Source organism: Oncorhynchus kisutch, linkage group LG22 (assembly GCF_002021735.2).
Source record: "Oncorhynchus kisutch isolate 150728-3 linkage group LG22, Okis_V2, whole genome shotgun sequence".
NCBI lineage: Eukaryota > Metazoa > Chordata > Actinopteri > Salmoniformes > Salmonidae > Oncorhynchus > Oncorhynchus kisutch.
In genome coordinates, this window is record NC_034195.2 from 56,995,340 (window position 1) to 57,014,290 (window position 18,951).

The 18,951-nt window shown below is 45.6% G+C and overlaps 1 protein-coding gene across 3 annotated transcripts in view; it reads left to right on the forward strand.

Moving 5' to 3' along the window:
* Nucleotides 1-15,135: 15,135 nt before the first annotated feature.
* myrf (myelin regulatory factor) overlaps nucleotides 15,136-18,951 on the forward strand; it is a 72,364-nt gene continuing 68,548 nt past the window's right edge. For all 3 annotated transcript variants that reach the window (XM_031802111.1, XM_031802112.1, XM_031802113.1), the window contains exon 1: nucleotides 15,136-15,784. In XM_031802111.1, coding sequence (XP_031657971.1) covers nucleotides 15,739-15,784 — 46 coding nt within the window. In that variant the 5' untranslated portion in view covers nucleotides 15,136-15,738. The remainder of the gene's footprint in view (nucleotides 15,785-18,951) is intronic.

Here is an 18,951-nt window from a genome sequence, read left to right on the forward strand (position 1 = left end):
ATACTGTAGAGGGCTGTAAATACTGTAGGGGGCTGTAGATACTATAAGGAGCTGTACATACTGTAGGGGGCTGTAGATACTATAAGGGGCTGTAGATACTGTAGGGGGCTGTATGCCCGTAGGGGGCTGTAGATCCTATAAGGGGCTGTAGATACTGTAGGGGGCTGTAGATGCTGTAGGGGGCTGTAGATCATATAAGGGGCTGTAGCTACTGTAGGGGGCTGTAGATACTGTAGGGGACTGTAGATACTGTAGGGGGCTGTAGATGCTGTAGGGGGCTGTAGATACTATAAGGGGCTGTAGATACTGTAGGGGGCTGTAGATACGGTAGGGGGCTGTAGATGCTGTAGGGGACTGTAGATGCTATAAGGGGCTGTAGATACTATAAGGGGCTGTAGATACTGTAGGGGGCTGTAGATACTGTAGGGGGCTGAAGATGCTGTAGGGGGCTGTAGATGCTATAAGGGGCTGTAGATACTATAAGGGGCTGTAGATGCTATAAGAAGCTGTAGATACTGTAGGGGGCTGTAGATACTGTAGGGGGCTGAAGATCCTATAAGGGGCTGTAGATACTATAAGGGGCTGTAGATACTGTAGGGGGCTGTAAATGCTATATGGGGCTGTAGATACTGTAGGGGGCTGAAGATGCTATAAGGGGCTGTAGATACTATAAGGGGCTGTAGATACTGTAGGGGGCTGTAGATGCTATAAGGGGCTGTAGATACTGTAGGGGGCTGTAGATGCTATAAGGGGCTGTAGATGCTATAGGGGGCTGTAGATACTGTAGGGGGCTGTAGATGCTATAAGGGGCTGTAGATACTGTAGGGGGCTGTAGATACTGTAGGGGGCTGTAGATACTATAAGGGGCTGTAGATACTGTAGGGGGCTGTAGATACTGTAAGGGGCTGTAGATACTGTAGGGGGCTGTAGATACTATAAGGGGCTGTAGATACTATAAGGGGCTGTAGATACTGTAGGGGGCTGTAGATACTGTAGGGGTCTGTAGATGCTATAAGGGGCTGTAGATACTGTAGGGGGCTGTAGATACTGTAGGGGGCGGTAGATGCTATAAGGGGCTGTAGATACTATAAGGGGCTGTAGATACTGTAGGGGGCTGTAGATACTATAAGGGGCTGTAGATACTGTAGGGGGCTATAGATGCTGTAAGGGACTGTAGATACTGTAGGGGGCTGTAGATGCTGTAAGGGGCTATAGATACTGTAGGGGGCTGTAGATACTATAAGGGGCTGTAGATACTGTAGGGGGCTGTAGATACTGTAGGGGGCTGTAGATACTATAAGGGGCTGTAGATACTGTAGGGGGCTGAAGATGCTATAAGGGGCTGTAGATACTGTAGGGGGCTGTAGATACTATAAGGGGCTGTAGATACTGTAGGGGGCTGTAGATCCTAAAAGGGGCTGTAGATACTGTAGGGGGCTGTAGATACTGTAGGGGGCTGTAGATACTATAAGGGGCTGTAGATACTGTAGGGGGCTGAAGATGCTATAAGGGGCTGTAGATACTGTAGGGGGCTGTAGTACTATAAGGGGCTGTAGATACTGTAGGGGGCTGTAGATCCTAAAAGGGGCTGTAGATACTGTAGGGGGCTGTAGATACTGTAGGGGGCTGTAGATACTGTAGGGGGCTGTAGATACTATAAGGGGCTGTAGATACTGTAGGGGGCTGTAGATACTATAAGGGGCTGTAGATACTGTAGTGGGCTGTAGATACTATAAGGAGCTGTAGATACTATAAGGAGCTGTAGATACTGTAGGGGGCTGTAGATACTATAAGGGGCTGTAGATGCTATAAGGGGCTGTAGATACTGTAGGGGACTGTAGATACTGTAGGGGGCTGTAGATACAGTAGGGGGCTGTAGATACTGTAGGGGGCTGTAGATACTATAAGGGGCTGTAGATACTGTAGGGGGCTGAAGATGCTGTAAGGGGATGTAGATACTGTAGGGGGCTGTAGATACTGTAGGGGGCTGTAGATACTGTAGGGGGCTGTAGATACTGTAGGGGGCTGTAGATACTATAAGGGGCTGTAGATACTGTAGGGGGCTGTAGATACTATAAGGGGCTGTAGATACTGTAGGGGGGTGTAGATACTGTAGGGGGCTGAAGATGCTGTAGGGGGCTGTAGATGCTATAAGGGGCTGTAGATACTATAAGGGGCTGTAGATGCTATAAGGGGCTGTAGATACTGTAGGGGGCTGTAGATACTGTAGGGGGCTGAAGATCCTATAAGGGGCTGTAGATACTATAAGGGGCTGTAGATACTGTAGGGGGCTGTAGATGCTATAAGGGGCTGTAGATACTGTAGGGGGCTGTAGATGCTATAAGGGGCTGTAGATGCTATAAGGGGCTGTAGATACTGTAGGGGGCTGTAAATGCTATATGGGGCTGTAGATACTGTAGGGGGCTGAAGATGCTATAAGGGGCTGTAGATACTATAAGGGGCTGTAGATACTGTAGGGGGCTGTAGATGCTATAAGGAGCTGTAGATACTGTAGGGGGCTGTAGATACTGTAGGGGGCTGTAGATACTATAAGGGGCTGTAGATACTATAAGGGGCTGTAGATACTGTAGGGGGCTGTAGATACTGTAGGGGTCTGTAGATGCTATAAGGGGCTGTAGATACTGTAGGGGGCTGTAGATACTGAAAGGGGCTGTAGATACTGTAGGGGGCTGTAGATACTATAAGGGGCTGTAGATACTATAAGGGGCTGTAGATACTGTAAGGGGCTGTAGATACTGTAGGGGTCTGTAGATGCTATAAGGGGCTGTAGATACTGTAGGGGGCTGTAGATACTGTAGGGGGCTGTAGATACTGTAGGGGGCTGTAGATACTGTAGGGGGTGGTAGATGCTATAAGGGGCTGTAGATACTATAAGGGGCTGTAGATACTGTAGGGGGCTGTAGATACTATAAGGGGCTGTAGATACTGTAGGGGGCTATAGATGCTGTAAGGGGCTGTAGATACTGTAGGGGGCTGTAGATGCTGTAAGGGGCTATAGATACTGTAGGGGGCTGTAGATACTATAAGGGGCTGTAGATACTGTAGGGGGCTGTAGTACTATAAGGGGCTGTAGATACTGTAGGGGGCTGTAGATCCTAAAAGGGGCTGTAGATACTGTAGGGGGCTGTAGATACTGTAGGGGGCTGTAGATACTGTAGGGGGCTGTAGATACTATAAGGGGCTGTAGATACTGTAGTGGGCTGTAGATACTATAAGGAGCTGTAGATACTATAAGGAGCTGTAGATACTGTAGGGGGCTGTAGATACTATAAGGGGCTGTAGATACTGTAGGGGGCTATAGATGCTGTAAGGGGCTGTAGATACTGTAGGGGGCTGTAGATGCTGTAAGGGGCTATAGATACTGTAGGGGGCTGTAGATACTATAAGGGGCTGTAGATACTGTAGGGGGCTGTAGTACTATAAGGGGCTGTAGATACTGTAGGGGGCTGTAGATCCTAAAAGGGGCTGTAGATACTGTAGGGGGCTGTAGATACTGTAGGGGGCTGTAGATACTGTAGGGGGCTGTAGATACTATAAGGGGCTGTAGATACTGTAGGGGGCTGTAGATACTATAAGGGGCTGTAGATACTGTAGTGGGCTGTAGATACTATAAGGAGCTGTAGATACTATAAGGAGCTGTAGATACTGTAGGGGGCTGTAGATACTATAAGGGGCTGTAGATGCTATAAGGGGCTGTAGATACTGTAGGGGACTGTAGATACTGTAGGGGGCTGTAGATACAGTAGGGGGCTGTAGATACTGTAGGGGGCTGTAGATACTATAAGGGGCTGTAGATACTGTAGGGGGCTGAAGATGCTGTAAGGGGATGTAGATACTGTAGGGGGCTGTAGATACTGTAGGGGGCTGTAGATACTGTAGGGGGCTGTAGATACTGTAGGGGGCTGTAGATACTATAAGGGGCTGTAGATACTGTAGGGGGCTGTAGATACTATAAGGGGCTGTAGATACTGTAGGGGGGTGTAGATACTGTAGGGGGCTGAAGATGCTGTAGGGGGCTGTAGATGCTATAAGGGGCTGTAGATACTATAAGGGGCTGTAGATGCTATAAGGGGCTGTAGATACTGTAGGGGGCTGTAGATACTGTAGGGGGCTGAAGATCCTATAAGGGGCTGTAGATACTATAAGGGGCTGTAGATACTGTAGGGGGCTGTAGATACTATAAGGGGCTGTAGATACTGTAGGGGCTGTAGATACTATAAGGGGCTGTAGATACTGTAGGGGGCTGTAGATACTATAAGGGGCTGTAGATACTATAAGGGGCTGTAGATACTGTAGGGGGCTGTAGATACTGTAGGGGTCTGTAGATGCTATAAGGGGCTGTAGATACTGTAGGGGGCTGTAGATACTGTAGGGGGCTTTAGATACTGTAGGGGGCTGTAGATACTGTAGGGGGTGGTAGATGCTATAAGGGGCTGTAGATACTATAAGGGGCTGTAGATACTGTAGGGGGCTGTAGATACTATAAGGGGCTGTAGATACTGTAGGGGGCTATAGATGCTGTAAGGGGCTGTAGATACTGTAGGGGGCTGTAGATGCTGTAAGGGGCTATAGATACTGTAGGGGGCTGTAGATACTATAAGGGGCTGTAGATACTGTAGGGGGCTGTAGATACTGTAGGGGGCTGTAGATACTATAAGGGGCTGTAGATACTGTAGGGGGCTGAAGATGCTATAAGGGGCTGTAGATACTGTAGGGGGCTGTAGATACTATAAGGGGCTGTAGATACTGTAGGGGGCTGTAGATCCAAAATGGGGCTGTAGATACTGTAGGGGGCTGTAGATACTGTAAGGGGCTGTAGATACTGTAGGGGGCTGTAGATACTATAAGGGGCTGTAGATACTGTAGGGGGCTGTAGATACTATAAGGGGCTGTAGATACTGTAGGGGGCTGTAGATACTATAAGGAGCTGTAGATACTGTAGGGGGCTGTAGATACTATAAGGGGCTGTAGATGCTATAAGGGGCTGTAGATGCTATAAGGGGCTGTAGATACTGTAGGGGACTGTAGATACTGTAGGGGGCTGTAGATACAGTAGGGGGGTGTAGATACTGTAGGGGGCTGTAGATACTATAAGGGGCTGTAGATACTGTAGGGGGCTGAAGATGCTGTAAGGGGATGTAGATACTGTAGGGGGCTGTAGATACTGTAGGGGGCTGTAGATACTGTAGGGGCTGTAGATACTGTAGGGGGCTGTAGATACTATAAGGGGCTGTAGATACTGTAGGGGGCTGTAGATACTATAAGGGGCTGTAGATACTGTAGGGGGCTGTAGATACTGTAGGGGGCTGTAGATGCTGTAGGAGGCTGTAGATGCTGTAGGGGGCTGTAGATACTATAAGGGGCTGTAGATGCTGTAGGGGGCTGTAGATAATATAAGGGGCTGTAGATGCTATAAGGGGCTGTAGATACTGTAGGGGGCTGTAGATACTGTAGGGGGCTGTAGATACTGTAGGGGGCTGTAGATCCTATAAGGGGCTGAAGATACTATAAGGGGCTGTAGATACTATAAGGGGCTGTAGATACTGTAGGGGGCTGTAGATACTGTAGGGGGCGGTAGATGCTATAAGGGGCTGTAGATACTGTAGGGGGCTGTAGATGCTATAAGGGGCTGTAGATACTGTAGGGGGCTGTAGATACTATAAGGGGCTGTAGATACTGTAGGGGCTGTAGATACTAAAAGGGGCTGTAGATACTGTAGGGGGCTGTAGATACTGTAGGGGGCTTTGGATACTGTAGGGGGCTTTGGATACTGTAGGGGGCTGTAGATACTATAAGGGGCTGTAGATACTGTAGGGGGCTGAAGATGCTATAAGGGGCTGTAGATACTGTAGGGGGCTGTAGATACTATAAGGGGCTGTAGATACTGTAGGGGGCTGTAGATCCTAAAAGGGGCTGTAGATACTGTAGGGGGCTGTAGATACTGTAGGGGGCTGTAGATACTGTTGGGGGCTGTAGATACTATAAGGGGCTGTAGATACTGTAGGGGGCTGTAGATACTATAAGGAGCTGTAGAAACTGTAGGGGGCTGTAGATACTATAAGGGGCTGTAGATGCTATAAGGGGCTGTAGATACTGTAGGGGACTGTAGATACTGTAGGGGGCTGTAGATACAGTAGGGGGCTGTAGATACTGTAGGGGGCTGTAGATACTATAAGGGGCTGTAGATACTGTAGGGGGCTGAAGATGCTGTAAGGGGATGTAGATACTGTAGGGGGCTGTAGATACTGTAGGGGGCTGTAGATACTGTAGGGGGCTGTAGATACTGAGGGGGCTGTAGATACTATAAGGGGCTGTAGATACTGTAGGGGGCTGTAGATACTATAAGGGGCTGTAGATACTGTAGGGGGCTGTAGATACTGTAGGGGGCTGTAGATGCTGTAGGGGGCTGTAGATGCTGTAGGGGGCTGTAGATACTATAAGGGGCTGTAGATGCTGTAGGGGGCTGTAGATACTATAAGGGGCTGTAGATGCTATAAGGGGCTGTAGATACTGTAGGGGGCTGTAGATACTGTAGGGGGCTGTAGATCCTATAAGGGGCTGTAGATACTGTAGGGGGCTGTAGATACTGTAGGGGGCTGTAGATGCTGTAGGGGGCTGTAGATGCTGTAGGGGGCTGTAGATACTATAAGGGGCTGTAGATGCTATAAGGGGCTGTAGATACTGTAGGGGGCTGTAGATACTGTAGGGGGCTGTAGATCCTATAAGGGGCTGAAGATACTATAAGGGGCTGTAGATACTATAAGGGGCTGTAGATACTGTAGGGGGCTGTAGATACTGTAGGGGGCTGTAGATGCTATAAGGGGCTGTAGATACTGTAGGGGGCTGTAGATACTGTAGGGGGCTGTAGATACTCTAGGGGGCTGAAGATGCTATAAGGGGCTGTAGATACTATAAGGGGCTGTAGATACTGTAGGGGGCTGTAGATACTGTAGGGGGCTGTAGATGCTATAAGGGGCTGTAGATGCTATAAGGGGCTGTAGATACTGTAGGGGGCTGTAGATACTGTAGTGGGCTGTATGCCCGTAGGGGGCTGTAGATCCTATAAGGGGCTGTAGATACTGTAGGGGGCTGTAGATGCTGTAGGGGGCTGTATATCCTATAAGGGGCTGTAGATACTGTAAGGGGCTGTAGATACTGTAGGGGACTGTAGATACTGTAGGGGGCTGTAGATGCTGTAGGGAGCTGTAGATACTATAAGGGGCTGTAGATACTGTAGGGGGCTGTAGATACTGTAGGGGGCTGTAGATGCTGTAGGGGGCTGTAGATGCTATAAGGGGCTGTAGATACTATAAGGGGCTGTAGATACTGTAGGGGGCTGTAGATACTGTAGGGGGCTGTAGATGCTGTAGGGGGCTGTAGATGCTATAAGGGGCTGTAGATACTTTAAGGGGCTGTAGATGCTATAAGGGGCTGTAGATACTGTAGAGGGCTGTAAATACTGTAGGTTGGCTGTAGATATGTAGGGGGCTGTAGATACTGTAGGGGGCTGTAGATACTATAGGGGGCTGTAGATGCTGTAAGGGGCTGTAGATGCTATAAGGGGCTGTAGATACTATAAGGGGCTGTAGATACTATAAGGGGCTGTAGATACTGTAGGGGGCTGTAGATGCTGTAGGGGGCTGTAGATACTATAAGGGGCTGTAGATACTATAAGGAGCTGTAAATACTGTAGGGGGCTGTAGATACTGTAGGGGGCTGTAGATGCTGTAGGGGGCTGTAGATACTGTAGGGGGCTGTAGATACTGTAGGGGGCTGTAGATACTGTAGGGGGCTGTAGATACTATAAGGGGCTGTAGATACTATAAGGGGCTGTAGATACTGTAGGGGGCTGTAGATACTATAAGGGGCTGTAGATACTGTAGGGGGCTGTAGATACTATAAGGGGCTGTAGATACTGTAGGGGGCTGTAGATACTGTAGGGGGCTGTAGATACTATAAGGGGCTGTAGATACTATTAGGGGCAGTAAATACTGTAGGGGGCTGTAGATGCTATAAGGGGCTGTAGATACTGTAGGGGGCTGTAGATACTGTAGGGGGCTGTAGATACTGTAGGGGGCTGTAGATGCTGTAGGGGGCTGTAGATCCTATAAGGGGCTGTAGATACTGTAGGGGGCTGTAGATGCTGTAGGCGGCTGTAGATCCTATAAGGGGCTGTAGATACTGTAGGGGGCTGTAGATGCTGTAGGGGGCTGTAGATCCTATAAGGGGCTGTAGATACTGTAGGGGGCTGTAGATGCTGTAGGGGGCTGTAGATGCTGTAGGGGGCTGTAGATCCTATAAGGGGCTGTAGATGCTGTAGGGGGCTGTAGATGCTATAAGGGGCTGTAGATACTGTAGGGGGCTGTAGATACTGTAGGGGGCTGTAGATACTGTAAGGGGCTGTAGATACTATAAGGGGCTGTAGATACTGTAGGGGGCTGTAGATACTATAAGGGGCTGTAGATACTGTAGGGGCTGTAGATACTATAAGGGGCTGTAGATACTGTAGGGGGCTGTAGATACTATAAGGGGCTGTAGATACTGTAGGGGGCTGTAGATACTATAAGGGGCTGTAGATGCTGTAGGGGGCTGTAGATGCTATAAGGGGCTGTAGATACTGTAGGGGGCTGTAGATACTGTAGGGGGCTGTAGATACTGTAGGGGACTGTAGATACTGTAGGGGGCTGTAGATGCTGTAGGGGGCTGTAGATACTATAAGGGGCTGTAGATACTGTAGGGGGCTGTAGATCCTATAAGGGGCTGTAGATACTGTAGGGGGCTGTAGATACTGTAGGGGGCTGTAGATACTGTAGGGGACTGTAGATACTGTAGGGGGCTGTAGATGCTGTAGGGGGCTGTAGATACTATAAGGGGCTGTAGATACTGTAGGGGGCTGTAGATACTGTAGGGGGCTGTAGATGCTGTAGGGGGCTGTAGATGCTATAAGGGGCTGTAGATACTATAAGGGGCTGTAGATGCTATAAGGGGCTGTAGATACTGTAGCGGGCTGTAGATACTGTAGGGGGCTGTAGATACTGTAGGGGGCTGTAGATGCTGTAGGGGGCTGTAGATGCTTTAAGGGGCTGTAGATACTATAAGGGACTGTAGATGCTATAAGGGGCTGTAGATACTGTAGGGGGCTGTAGATACTATAAGGGGCTGTAGATGCTGTAGGGGGCTGTAGATGCTATAAGGGGCTGTAGATACTGTAGGGGGCTGTAGATACTGTAGGGGGCTGTAGATACTATAAGGGGCTGTAGATGCTATAAGGGGCTGTAGATGCTATAAGGGGCTGTAGATACTGTAGGGGGCTGTAGATACTGTAGGGGGCTGTAGATACTATAAGGGGCTGTAGGTACTGTAGGGGGCTGTAGATACTATAAGGGGCTGTAGATACTGTAGGGGGCTGTATGCCCGTAGGGGGCTGTAGATACTATAAAGAGCTGTAAATACTGTAGGGGGCTGTAGATACTGTAGGGGGCTGTAGATGCTGTAGGGGGCTGTAGATACTGTAGGGAGCTGTAGATACTATAAGGGGCTGTATGCCCGTAGGGGGCTGTAGATGCTGTAGGGGGCTGTAGATACTGTAGGGGGCTGTAGATACTGTACGGGGCTATAGATACTGTAGGGGGCTGTAGATACTGTAGGGGGCTGTAGATACTGTAGGGGTTGTATGCCCGTAGGGGGCTGTAGATGCTGTAGGGGGCTATAGATACTGTAGGGGGCTGTAGATACTGTAGGGGCCTCTAGATACTACCCTTTGTAGTGCCCTTGCGGTTAGAAGCTGAGCAGTTGCCATACCAGGCAGTGATGCAACCAGTGTTGCAGCTGTAGAACCTTATGAGGATCTGAGGACACATGCCAAATCTTTTCAGTCTCCTGAGGAGGAATAGGTTTTGTCGTACCTTCTTCATGACTGTCATGGTGTGCTTGGACCATGTTAGTTTGTTGGTGATGTGGACACCAAGGAACTTGAAGCTCTCAACCTGCTCCACTGCAGCCCCGTTCCCGTTGATGAGAATGGGGGCATGCTCAGTCCTCTTTTTCCTGTAGTCCACAAGCATCTCTCTAGTCTTGATCACGTTGAGGGAGAAGTTGTTGTCCTGGCACCACATGGCCAGGTCTCTGACCTCCTCCCTATAGGCTATCTCATCGTTGTTGGTGATCAGGCCTACCACTGTTGTGTCATCTGCAAACTTAATGATGGTGTCGGAGTCGTGCCTGACCGTGCAGTCATGAGTGAACAGGGAGTACAGGAGGGGGCTGAGTACACTCCCCTGAGGGGCCCCTGTGTTGAGGATCAGCGTGACAGATGTGTTGTTACCTACCCTTAACACCTGGGGGCGGCCCGTCAGAAAGTCCAGGATTCAGTTGCAGAGGGAGGTGTTTAGTCCCAGGGTCCTTAGCTTATTGTTGAGCTTTGAGGGCACTATGGTGTTGAAAGCTGAGCTGTAGTCAATGAACAGCATTCTCACATAGGTGTTCCTTTTGTCAAGGTGGGAAAGGGCAGTGTGGAGTGCAATAGGGACTGCATCATCTGTGGATCTGCTGGGGCGGTATGCGAATTGGAGTGGCTCTAGGGTTTCTGGGATGATGGTGTTGATGTGAGCAATGACCAGCCTTTCAAAGCACTTCATGGCTACAGACGTGAATGCTACGGGTCGGGAGTCATTTAGGCAGGTTACCTTAGTGTTCTTGGGCACACTATGGTGGTCTGCTTAAAACATGTTTGTATTACAGACTCAGACAGGGAGAGGTTGAAAATGTCAGTGAAGACACTTGCTAGTTGGTCAGCGCATGCTCACAGTACATGTCCTGGTAATCCGTCTGGGCCTTCGGCCTTGTGAATGTTGACCTGTTTAAAGGTCTTACTCACATCGGCTGCGGAAAGAGTGATCACACAGTCTTCCGGAACAGCTGGTTCTCTCATGCATGTTTCAGTGTTATTTGCCTCAAAGCGAGCATAGAAGTAGTTTAGCTCGACTGTAGGCTCGTGTCACTGGGCAGCTCTCGGCTGTGCTTCCCTTTGTGGTCTGTCAGGGTTTACAAGCCCTGCCACATCCGACGAGCATCAGAGCCAGTGTAGTACGACTCGATCTTAGTCCTGTATTGAAGCTTTGCCTGTTTGTTGGTTCGTCGGAGGGCATAGGGGATTTCTTATAAGCTTCCGGTTTAGAGTCCCGCTCCTTGAAAGCGGCAGCTCTAGCCTTCAGCTCAGTACAGATGCTGCCTGTAATCCATGGTTTCTGGTTGGGGTATGTATGTACAGTCACTGTGGGGACAAACGTCATCGATGCACTTATTGATGAAGCCAGTGACTGATGTGGTGTACTCCTCAATGCCATTGGAGGAATCCTGGAACATATTCCAGTCTGTGCTAGCAAAACAGTCCTGTAGCTTAGCATCTGCTTCATCTGACCACTTTTTTATTGATCTAGTCACTGGTACTTCCTGCTTTAATCTTGGTTGCACATGTAACATGTTGACAGAAATTAGGTAAAACTGATTTAAGTTTCCCTGCATTAAAGTCCCCGGCTACTAGGAGCGCCGCCTCTGGGTGAGTGTTCTCTTGTTTGCTTATGGTGGAATACAGCTCATTCAATGCTATCTTAGTGCCAGCCTCTGACTGTGGTGGTATGTAAACAGCTACAAAGAATACAGATGAAAACTCTCTCGGTAGGTAATGTGGTCTGCAGCTTATCATGAGAAACTCTACCTCAGGCGAGCAATGGCTTGAGACTTCCTTAGATATCGTGCACCAACTTTTGTTTATAAAAATACATAGACCGCCACTGTTCTGTCCTGCCGGTACATCGTATAACCAGCCAGCTCTATGTTGATATTGTCGTCGTACTGCCACGACTCTGTGAAGCACAAGATGTCACAGTTTTTAATGTCCCGTCGGTAGTTTAATCTTCCCAATAACTCGTCCATTTTATTGTCCAAAGATTGCATGTTTGCGAGCAGAATTGAGGGGAGTGGCGGTTTATTCGATTGCCTCCTACTCCTCAGAAGGCAGCTGCCTTCCGGCCTCTATTTCTCTGCATCCTCTTCAAGCAGATCACTGGGTTCGGAGCCTGTTCCCGTGAGAGACGTATATTCTCGGGCTCATCAGAGTCGTGAAAGAAGAAAAAGGATTCTGCTAGTCCGTGGTGAGTAATTGCAGTCCTGATGTCTAGAAGTTATTGTTGGTCATAAGTGACGGTAGCTGCATCATTATGTACAAAAATAGTTTAAAAACTGAGTTACAAACAATGCAGATGAACTAACAAAAAATGATAATCGGTTGGGGTCGTAAAATGTCTGCCTTCTGCTCCTGCGCCAGACACTAGTAGGTACTGATCTGTACTGTACATGTAGTTTAGAGTCTTCATTGACTCCAGTAGATACTGATCTGTACTGTACACGTAGTTTAGAGTCTTCATTGACTCCAGTAGATACTGATCTGTACTGTACACGTAGTTTAGAGACTTCATTGACTCTAGTAGATACTGATCTGTACTGTACACGTAGTTTAGAGTCTTCATTGACTCTAGTAGATACTGATCTGTACTGTACACGTAGTTTAGAGTCTTCATTGACTCTAGTATATACTGATCTGTACTGTACACATAGTTTAGAGTCTTCATTGACTCTAGTAGATACTGATCTGTACTGTACACGTAGTTTAGAGACTTCATTGACTCTAGTAGATACTGTTCTGTACTGTACACGTAGTTTAGAGTCTTCATTGACTCCAGTAGATACTTATCTGTACTGTACACGTAGTTTAGAGTCTTCATTGACTCTAGTAGATACTGATCTGTACTGTACACGTAGTTTAGAGTCTTCATTGACTCTAGTAGATACTGATCTGTACTGTTCACGTAGTTTAGAGTCTTCATTGACTCTAGTAGATACTGATCTGTACTGTACACGTAGTTTAGAGTCTTCATTGACTCCAATAGATACTGATCTGTACTGTACACGTAGTTTAGAGTCTTCATTGACTCTAGTAGATACTGATCTGTACTGTACACATAGTTTAGAGTCTTCATTGACTCTAGTAGATACTGATCTGTACTGTACACATAGTTTAGAGTCTTCATTGACTCTAGTAGATACTGATCTGTACTGTACACGTAGTTTAGAGTCTTCATTGACTCTAGTAGATACTGATCTGTACTGTACACATAGTTTAGAGTCTTCATTGACTCTAGTAGATACTTATCTGTACTGTACACGTAGTTTAGAGTCTTCATTGACTCTAGTAGATACTGATCTGTACTGTACACGTAGTTTAGAGTCTTCATTGACTCTAGTAGATACTGATCTGTACTGTTCACGTAGTTTAGAGTCTTCATTGACTCTAGTAGATACTGATCTGTACTGTACACATAGTTTAGAGTCTTCATTGACTCTAGTAGATACTGATCTGTACTGTACACGTAGTTTAGAGTCTTCATTGACTCTAGTAGATACTGATCTGTACTGTACACATAGTTTAGAGTCTTCATTGACTCTAGTAGATACTGATCTGTACTGTACACGTAGTTTAGAGTCTTCATTGACTCTAGTAGATACTGATCTGTACTGTTCACATAGTTTAGAGTCTTCATTGACTCTAGTACATACAGATCTGTTGGACACTGTCAGTGAAGAAAAAAGAAACATCCATGCCTGTAACTATCAGGAATTGTACATTATTTAGAGTTTGTATTTTCAAAGACAAATATTCAGAATTGTTTTACTTCACTTTATTACATTTAGTTTTTCCAGTATTCAACAATACATGTGCCTGGTTTTCCAGTATTCAACAATACATGTGCCTGGTTTTCCAGTATTCAACAATACATGTGCCTGGTTTTCCAGTATTCAACAATACATGTGCCTGGTTTTCCAGTATTCAACAATACATGTGCCAGGTTTTCCAGTATTCAACAATACATGTGCCTGGTTTTCCAGTATTCAACAATACATGTGCCTGGTTTTCCAGTATTCAACAATACATGTGCCTGGTTTTCCAGTATTCAACAATACATGTGGCAGTTTTTCCAGTATTCAACAATACATGTGCCAGGTTTAGCCAGCTGGCACATCTGGGAAGATTACTTCGTATGCAAATATTATTAGATGAAACTAATTTGCCAAAATATGAACATAATTGCAAGCGAGAGGCCAGTTTATGGTATATATTCTATGAATGAAATGAAAGGCATAACTACAATCAGAGTTGAGGTCAATTCTATTTCAATTCCAGTCAGTTCAGAAAGTTTGCCACATTCCCATTCCACAATTTCATAATTGAAAAGCATTGGAATTTATTGGAATTGACCCCAAACCTGACTACAGTGGTAAGACAACTAGCAGGAGAAGGCATTAGTCCTATTGGGGTCAACCTGAGACCACGGCCAAGTCACCTTGGACTGTATGAGCATACGTTGGCCTATGGACAGATTTCTTATTATGACCATCATTACAAATATCCTATGTTATATTTATTTCATATTGCAACAAATTAAAAGCACATTTGTTGTCACTTATATAATAGCTAGCATTTCATGTGCCCTACTTGTAAGCACATAATGACGTGTCAAATAGGAAAGTGGTTAGTCGACAGTAGGCTACTATAGCTGAGCTAATGATGTCATGACAATGTAGGAATCACATCCATCACCCATGGAGGATTTAATACACCTCTTTTCTTTCCAGTCCAACACACACGCACACACACACACACGCACACACACACACACACACACGCACGCAAACACACACACACACACACTCAATGCAGTCCAACAAAAATCTATGTGGTGATGTAGTTGAATCAACGTGGAAAACGAAATCGATTTGCAAAACTCATCAACATAATGGCATGTGTTCTGTTCCTAGGCCGTCATCGAAAAAAAAAATCATAATAAATAAAACATCTTTAAATAGTTAAATATAGGTCAAATAAAATAAAAAAAATCTACAAAATATTTCACAATGTCATTAGATTTATGTTAAAAGTTTCGTTACTTGACGACTCAATCAAATGTAAATCCAAACTGAACTGACGTCCGTGCCCAGTGGGCTGGCTCTGTGGTAGGTCATCCAGAGAGGGCAGGAGACGACGTTAGGGGAGGGCATCTACAAGGAGCCGAGGAAATCCAGTGCTAGACATTACCTATCGTAAAAGTTTCCCCGAGGAATCCAACTTCGGTATATATCGCTAATATCAATGAGACAACGAAATATATAAAAGAAAAATCGAACAAAATCGAATAATTACTCTGGGACAATTGATAATGATGGATGGATAGTTTTCCAACCAGGAATTTCCCGTTGTGCTACTTTCCTATGGCTATTTCTCATTAGGGCCACCACTGAATGAAGAAATAATGCTTCCTGTTGTCTCTTATGTGGATAGTTGTTGTGTTTAACAACGCTATTTTTGGAAGCGTTGACGCGTTTATCGAATATGAGCCTATTTATAGGGGACTGGAATACGTTTGTCAGGTATTAGCTGTTGCAACCGGGTAGGAATCTCTCTTCTTCCCGAAGAGTGGATGTATCTGAGATGATAATTCCACATTAGGACTATAGTTGCCAAAAGGCAGAGACATTTAGACACACCGCTGGTCCGGACTACGGGATGTATCTGTGAGTTGACCCGATATATAACGGCAACTGTTTCGGCCGTACTCATACGGAGGGTGTCGTTAATGGAGCTTCATAGTGGGACCCGCTAGGATGGACGTGGTTGATGAAACCGAAGCGTTACAGAGATTTTTTGAAGGTAAGAACAATAAACATTTATGTATAATATAGGCTATGCCTATGGGGTTGTGTTTACATTTAAATGTGCGTTGGAAACGAAATAAGGGCCCGGGTTGCACCTTAATGAATCGCACCCTTGTCACCAGAACGCACACACCTGGTTTGGAATATTCTTATCAAAAGATAACATGTGTGGAATACATTTGAGATGGTTGTTCTTCTCATTCTCGCTTAAAAATGTTCTCCCAATATTATATATCATATAGCCAAGGGTAATTATAATGCTTTATACTGTATATACTCGTAGCTATGGTTAGTACAGTGTGTTGTAGCTAGGGTTCTCCCAATATCATATAGCCAAGGGTAATGATAATGCTGTATATACTCGTAGCTATGGTTACTACAGTGTGTATGTACTATAATGTAGTTACTTTATGTTCAGCAGTGATCATGGATGACTTTCTCGACTTGATTTTTATTGAGTTTAGTTTTTACAGGGACAATGCACATTAATCAACATTACATTGTCCCAGTTTTAGCTAGCTGGCTTATTTACAACTGCGGTCCCTGGACAGGTTATTATCAGAGCTGATAGTTTAAACATGAAGAAGAGAGAGTATTGATTGTAGCCTAGATAAGAATGTTCTTGGGACCTTTGACCCTTGATTTGGCCCCTAAGGCTATAGGGAAAAAAGGCTCTTGAAGATGAATTATTGGCATCCCACAAATAACTTTGAAATAGAAAGATAAAACCAAAACAAGAAGTGAGGATGATAAGTTGTAGGAGTTGGAAGATGGAGATAATTATGAGTTCTGAGGAAACAAGGAGGGGGGAGTTGAATGCCACATTAAGATAAATTACCTGACTGTAGCATTTTTAGTTGGCCCAAACTTAGCTCCAACATAAGAAAATGTGTTTGCTCAATTTGTCTCATATGATAATTGAACTAAAAATGATTATTATTTTGGCGTCTTACCTTTAAAAAAAAAATACCTGTGAAGCTAGTTTACACACAATGATAATTGACACACATACATGGCGTTGTGAGTTCAAATCCCAGGTGAGGACATGAATTGAATAATAATTCATGTATAAATGAACAATGTCATCATGTATGTCATCTTGTGTCAAATAGGTATGTTGGAAACATATGTTAAAAGAACTGTGTGTGTGACTAGTTCCACAGCCTTTTAAAGGTAAATAATAATCATTTCTAGTTGAATAAACATATGGAACCAATTGAGCAAAACATTTTAAGTTGACTGAATGTTGGCCTACATTTTTTCATGTTGGAACTAAGTTTTGGACAATTAAAAATTGTAAGTTCAGGTAACACTTTGACCGAAAAGTTGAGCAAAATAAAATTAATTTAAAAAGGCTGTGAAACTAGCAACTCAATATTAATTAGTTGAAATAACTTTTGACAGTGTACTAACCTATTAGGGACCAGCTACAGTGTACTAACCTATTAGGGACCAGCTACAGTGTACTAACCTATTAGGGACCAGCTACAGTGTACTAACCTATTAGGGACCAGCTACAGTGTACTAACCTATTAGGGACCAGCTACAGTGTACTAACCTATTAGGGACCAGCTACAGTGTACTAACCTATTAGGGACCAGCTACAGTGTACTAACCTATTAGGGACCAGCTACAGTGTACTAACCTATTAGGGACCAGCTACAGTGTACTAACCTATTAGGGACCAGCTACAGTGTACTAATACACTGTAGCTGGTCCCTAATAGGTTAATACACTGTAGCTGGTCCCTAATAGGTTAGTACACTGTAGCTGGTCCCTAATAGGTTAGTTAGCCTATTAGGGACCAGCTACAGTGTCTCTCTTTGCCTCCTGACCCAGATTGTGATTTATAACGGACCGTTTCTGGATTGCGTAAAGAACGACAGTAAATTGTGTGATGGTGTGGATACAGGATGGTGTTACAAACCAAACAACTAGAAGTGTGCTTGTTCTTGTTCCTCAGCGGCACAGCTACAGCTAGGAGACCTACAAAACAACCGTATAGTTGAACACTCTTCTTAGAGTCATAAAAGTGCATGGAAATGACATAGGAACTGTGGACACTTTGGAGAGGTGTGTGTGGCCACTTGGAGACTCCTATTAGTAGGGTGTGGCAGGCAGCGTAGCGTTGGGTCACTAACCGCTGGTTCGAATCCCAGAGCCGATAAGGTGGAAAAATCTGCCGTTCTGACCTTGAGCCGGGCAGTTAACACCCTAAACAACAACTGTTTCTTGGGCGCGATGCCGTTGATTAAGGCAGCCCCCCCACACCTCTCTGAATCAGAGGGGTTGGGTTAAATGTGGAAGACACATTTCGGTTGAATGCATTTAGTTGTGCAACTGACTAGGTACCCCCCTGTCCCATTCTCTAGTCCTCTCACTCAAACACTTTTCTGCTCTTTTGTTGCACCTACCCCACGTTTTCCAGGAATATTCTGATCATGTTACTGAAAGTATCTAGAGGATTTTCAGATTTTTATTATCAACAAATGTGTCGAAAAATACAGTATAATTCACATAAAATCAACAGTTGTGAGGTTTGGATTCAGGCTTGTGTCAGGTAAACTGTATTCACCTTTGGTCTAATACATTTCACACTAATCTCCAAACTGTTCCCTTTCAATTGCTACCATGGTTATGGATATGCTTTCCATATTTCATATCCCATATAGGCCAATCCCCAGGAGTGTAAAGGGTTCAGTTGTAACCACCGCAACCTCTGTGAAATGAACGATGGTTAAGATTAGTGAGACAGATGTGTATACACTAATGCACAGTGAACATTCCTGCCATAACATTACCCTGGTGATGGCTGTTAAAACACTAAGAGGTGAGACTAAGACTACGGTGGGTTTTCTCCTCCCAGGCCTTTAAACTTCCCTTGTTCCCTGTGCTTGCTGTCTGTCTGTCTGTCCGTCCGCCCGTCCGCCCGTCCGCCTGCCTGTCTGTCCGTCCGTCTGTTTCTAACTCCAATACTGTGACAATGAGCAGACAGGGTGAGGGCTGAGGAGGGATGAGGGTCGTGGGGGAGAGGGGGTAAAGAGGGGTGAAGGCAGACAGGAGAGGGGGTGAGGAAAGGTGAGTTGAGGGGTTGAGATAGCCCAGACACAGAGTGAAAACCTAAAAACAAGAACACCACCTCTTTCTCTCTACTCTCTCTCC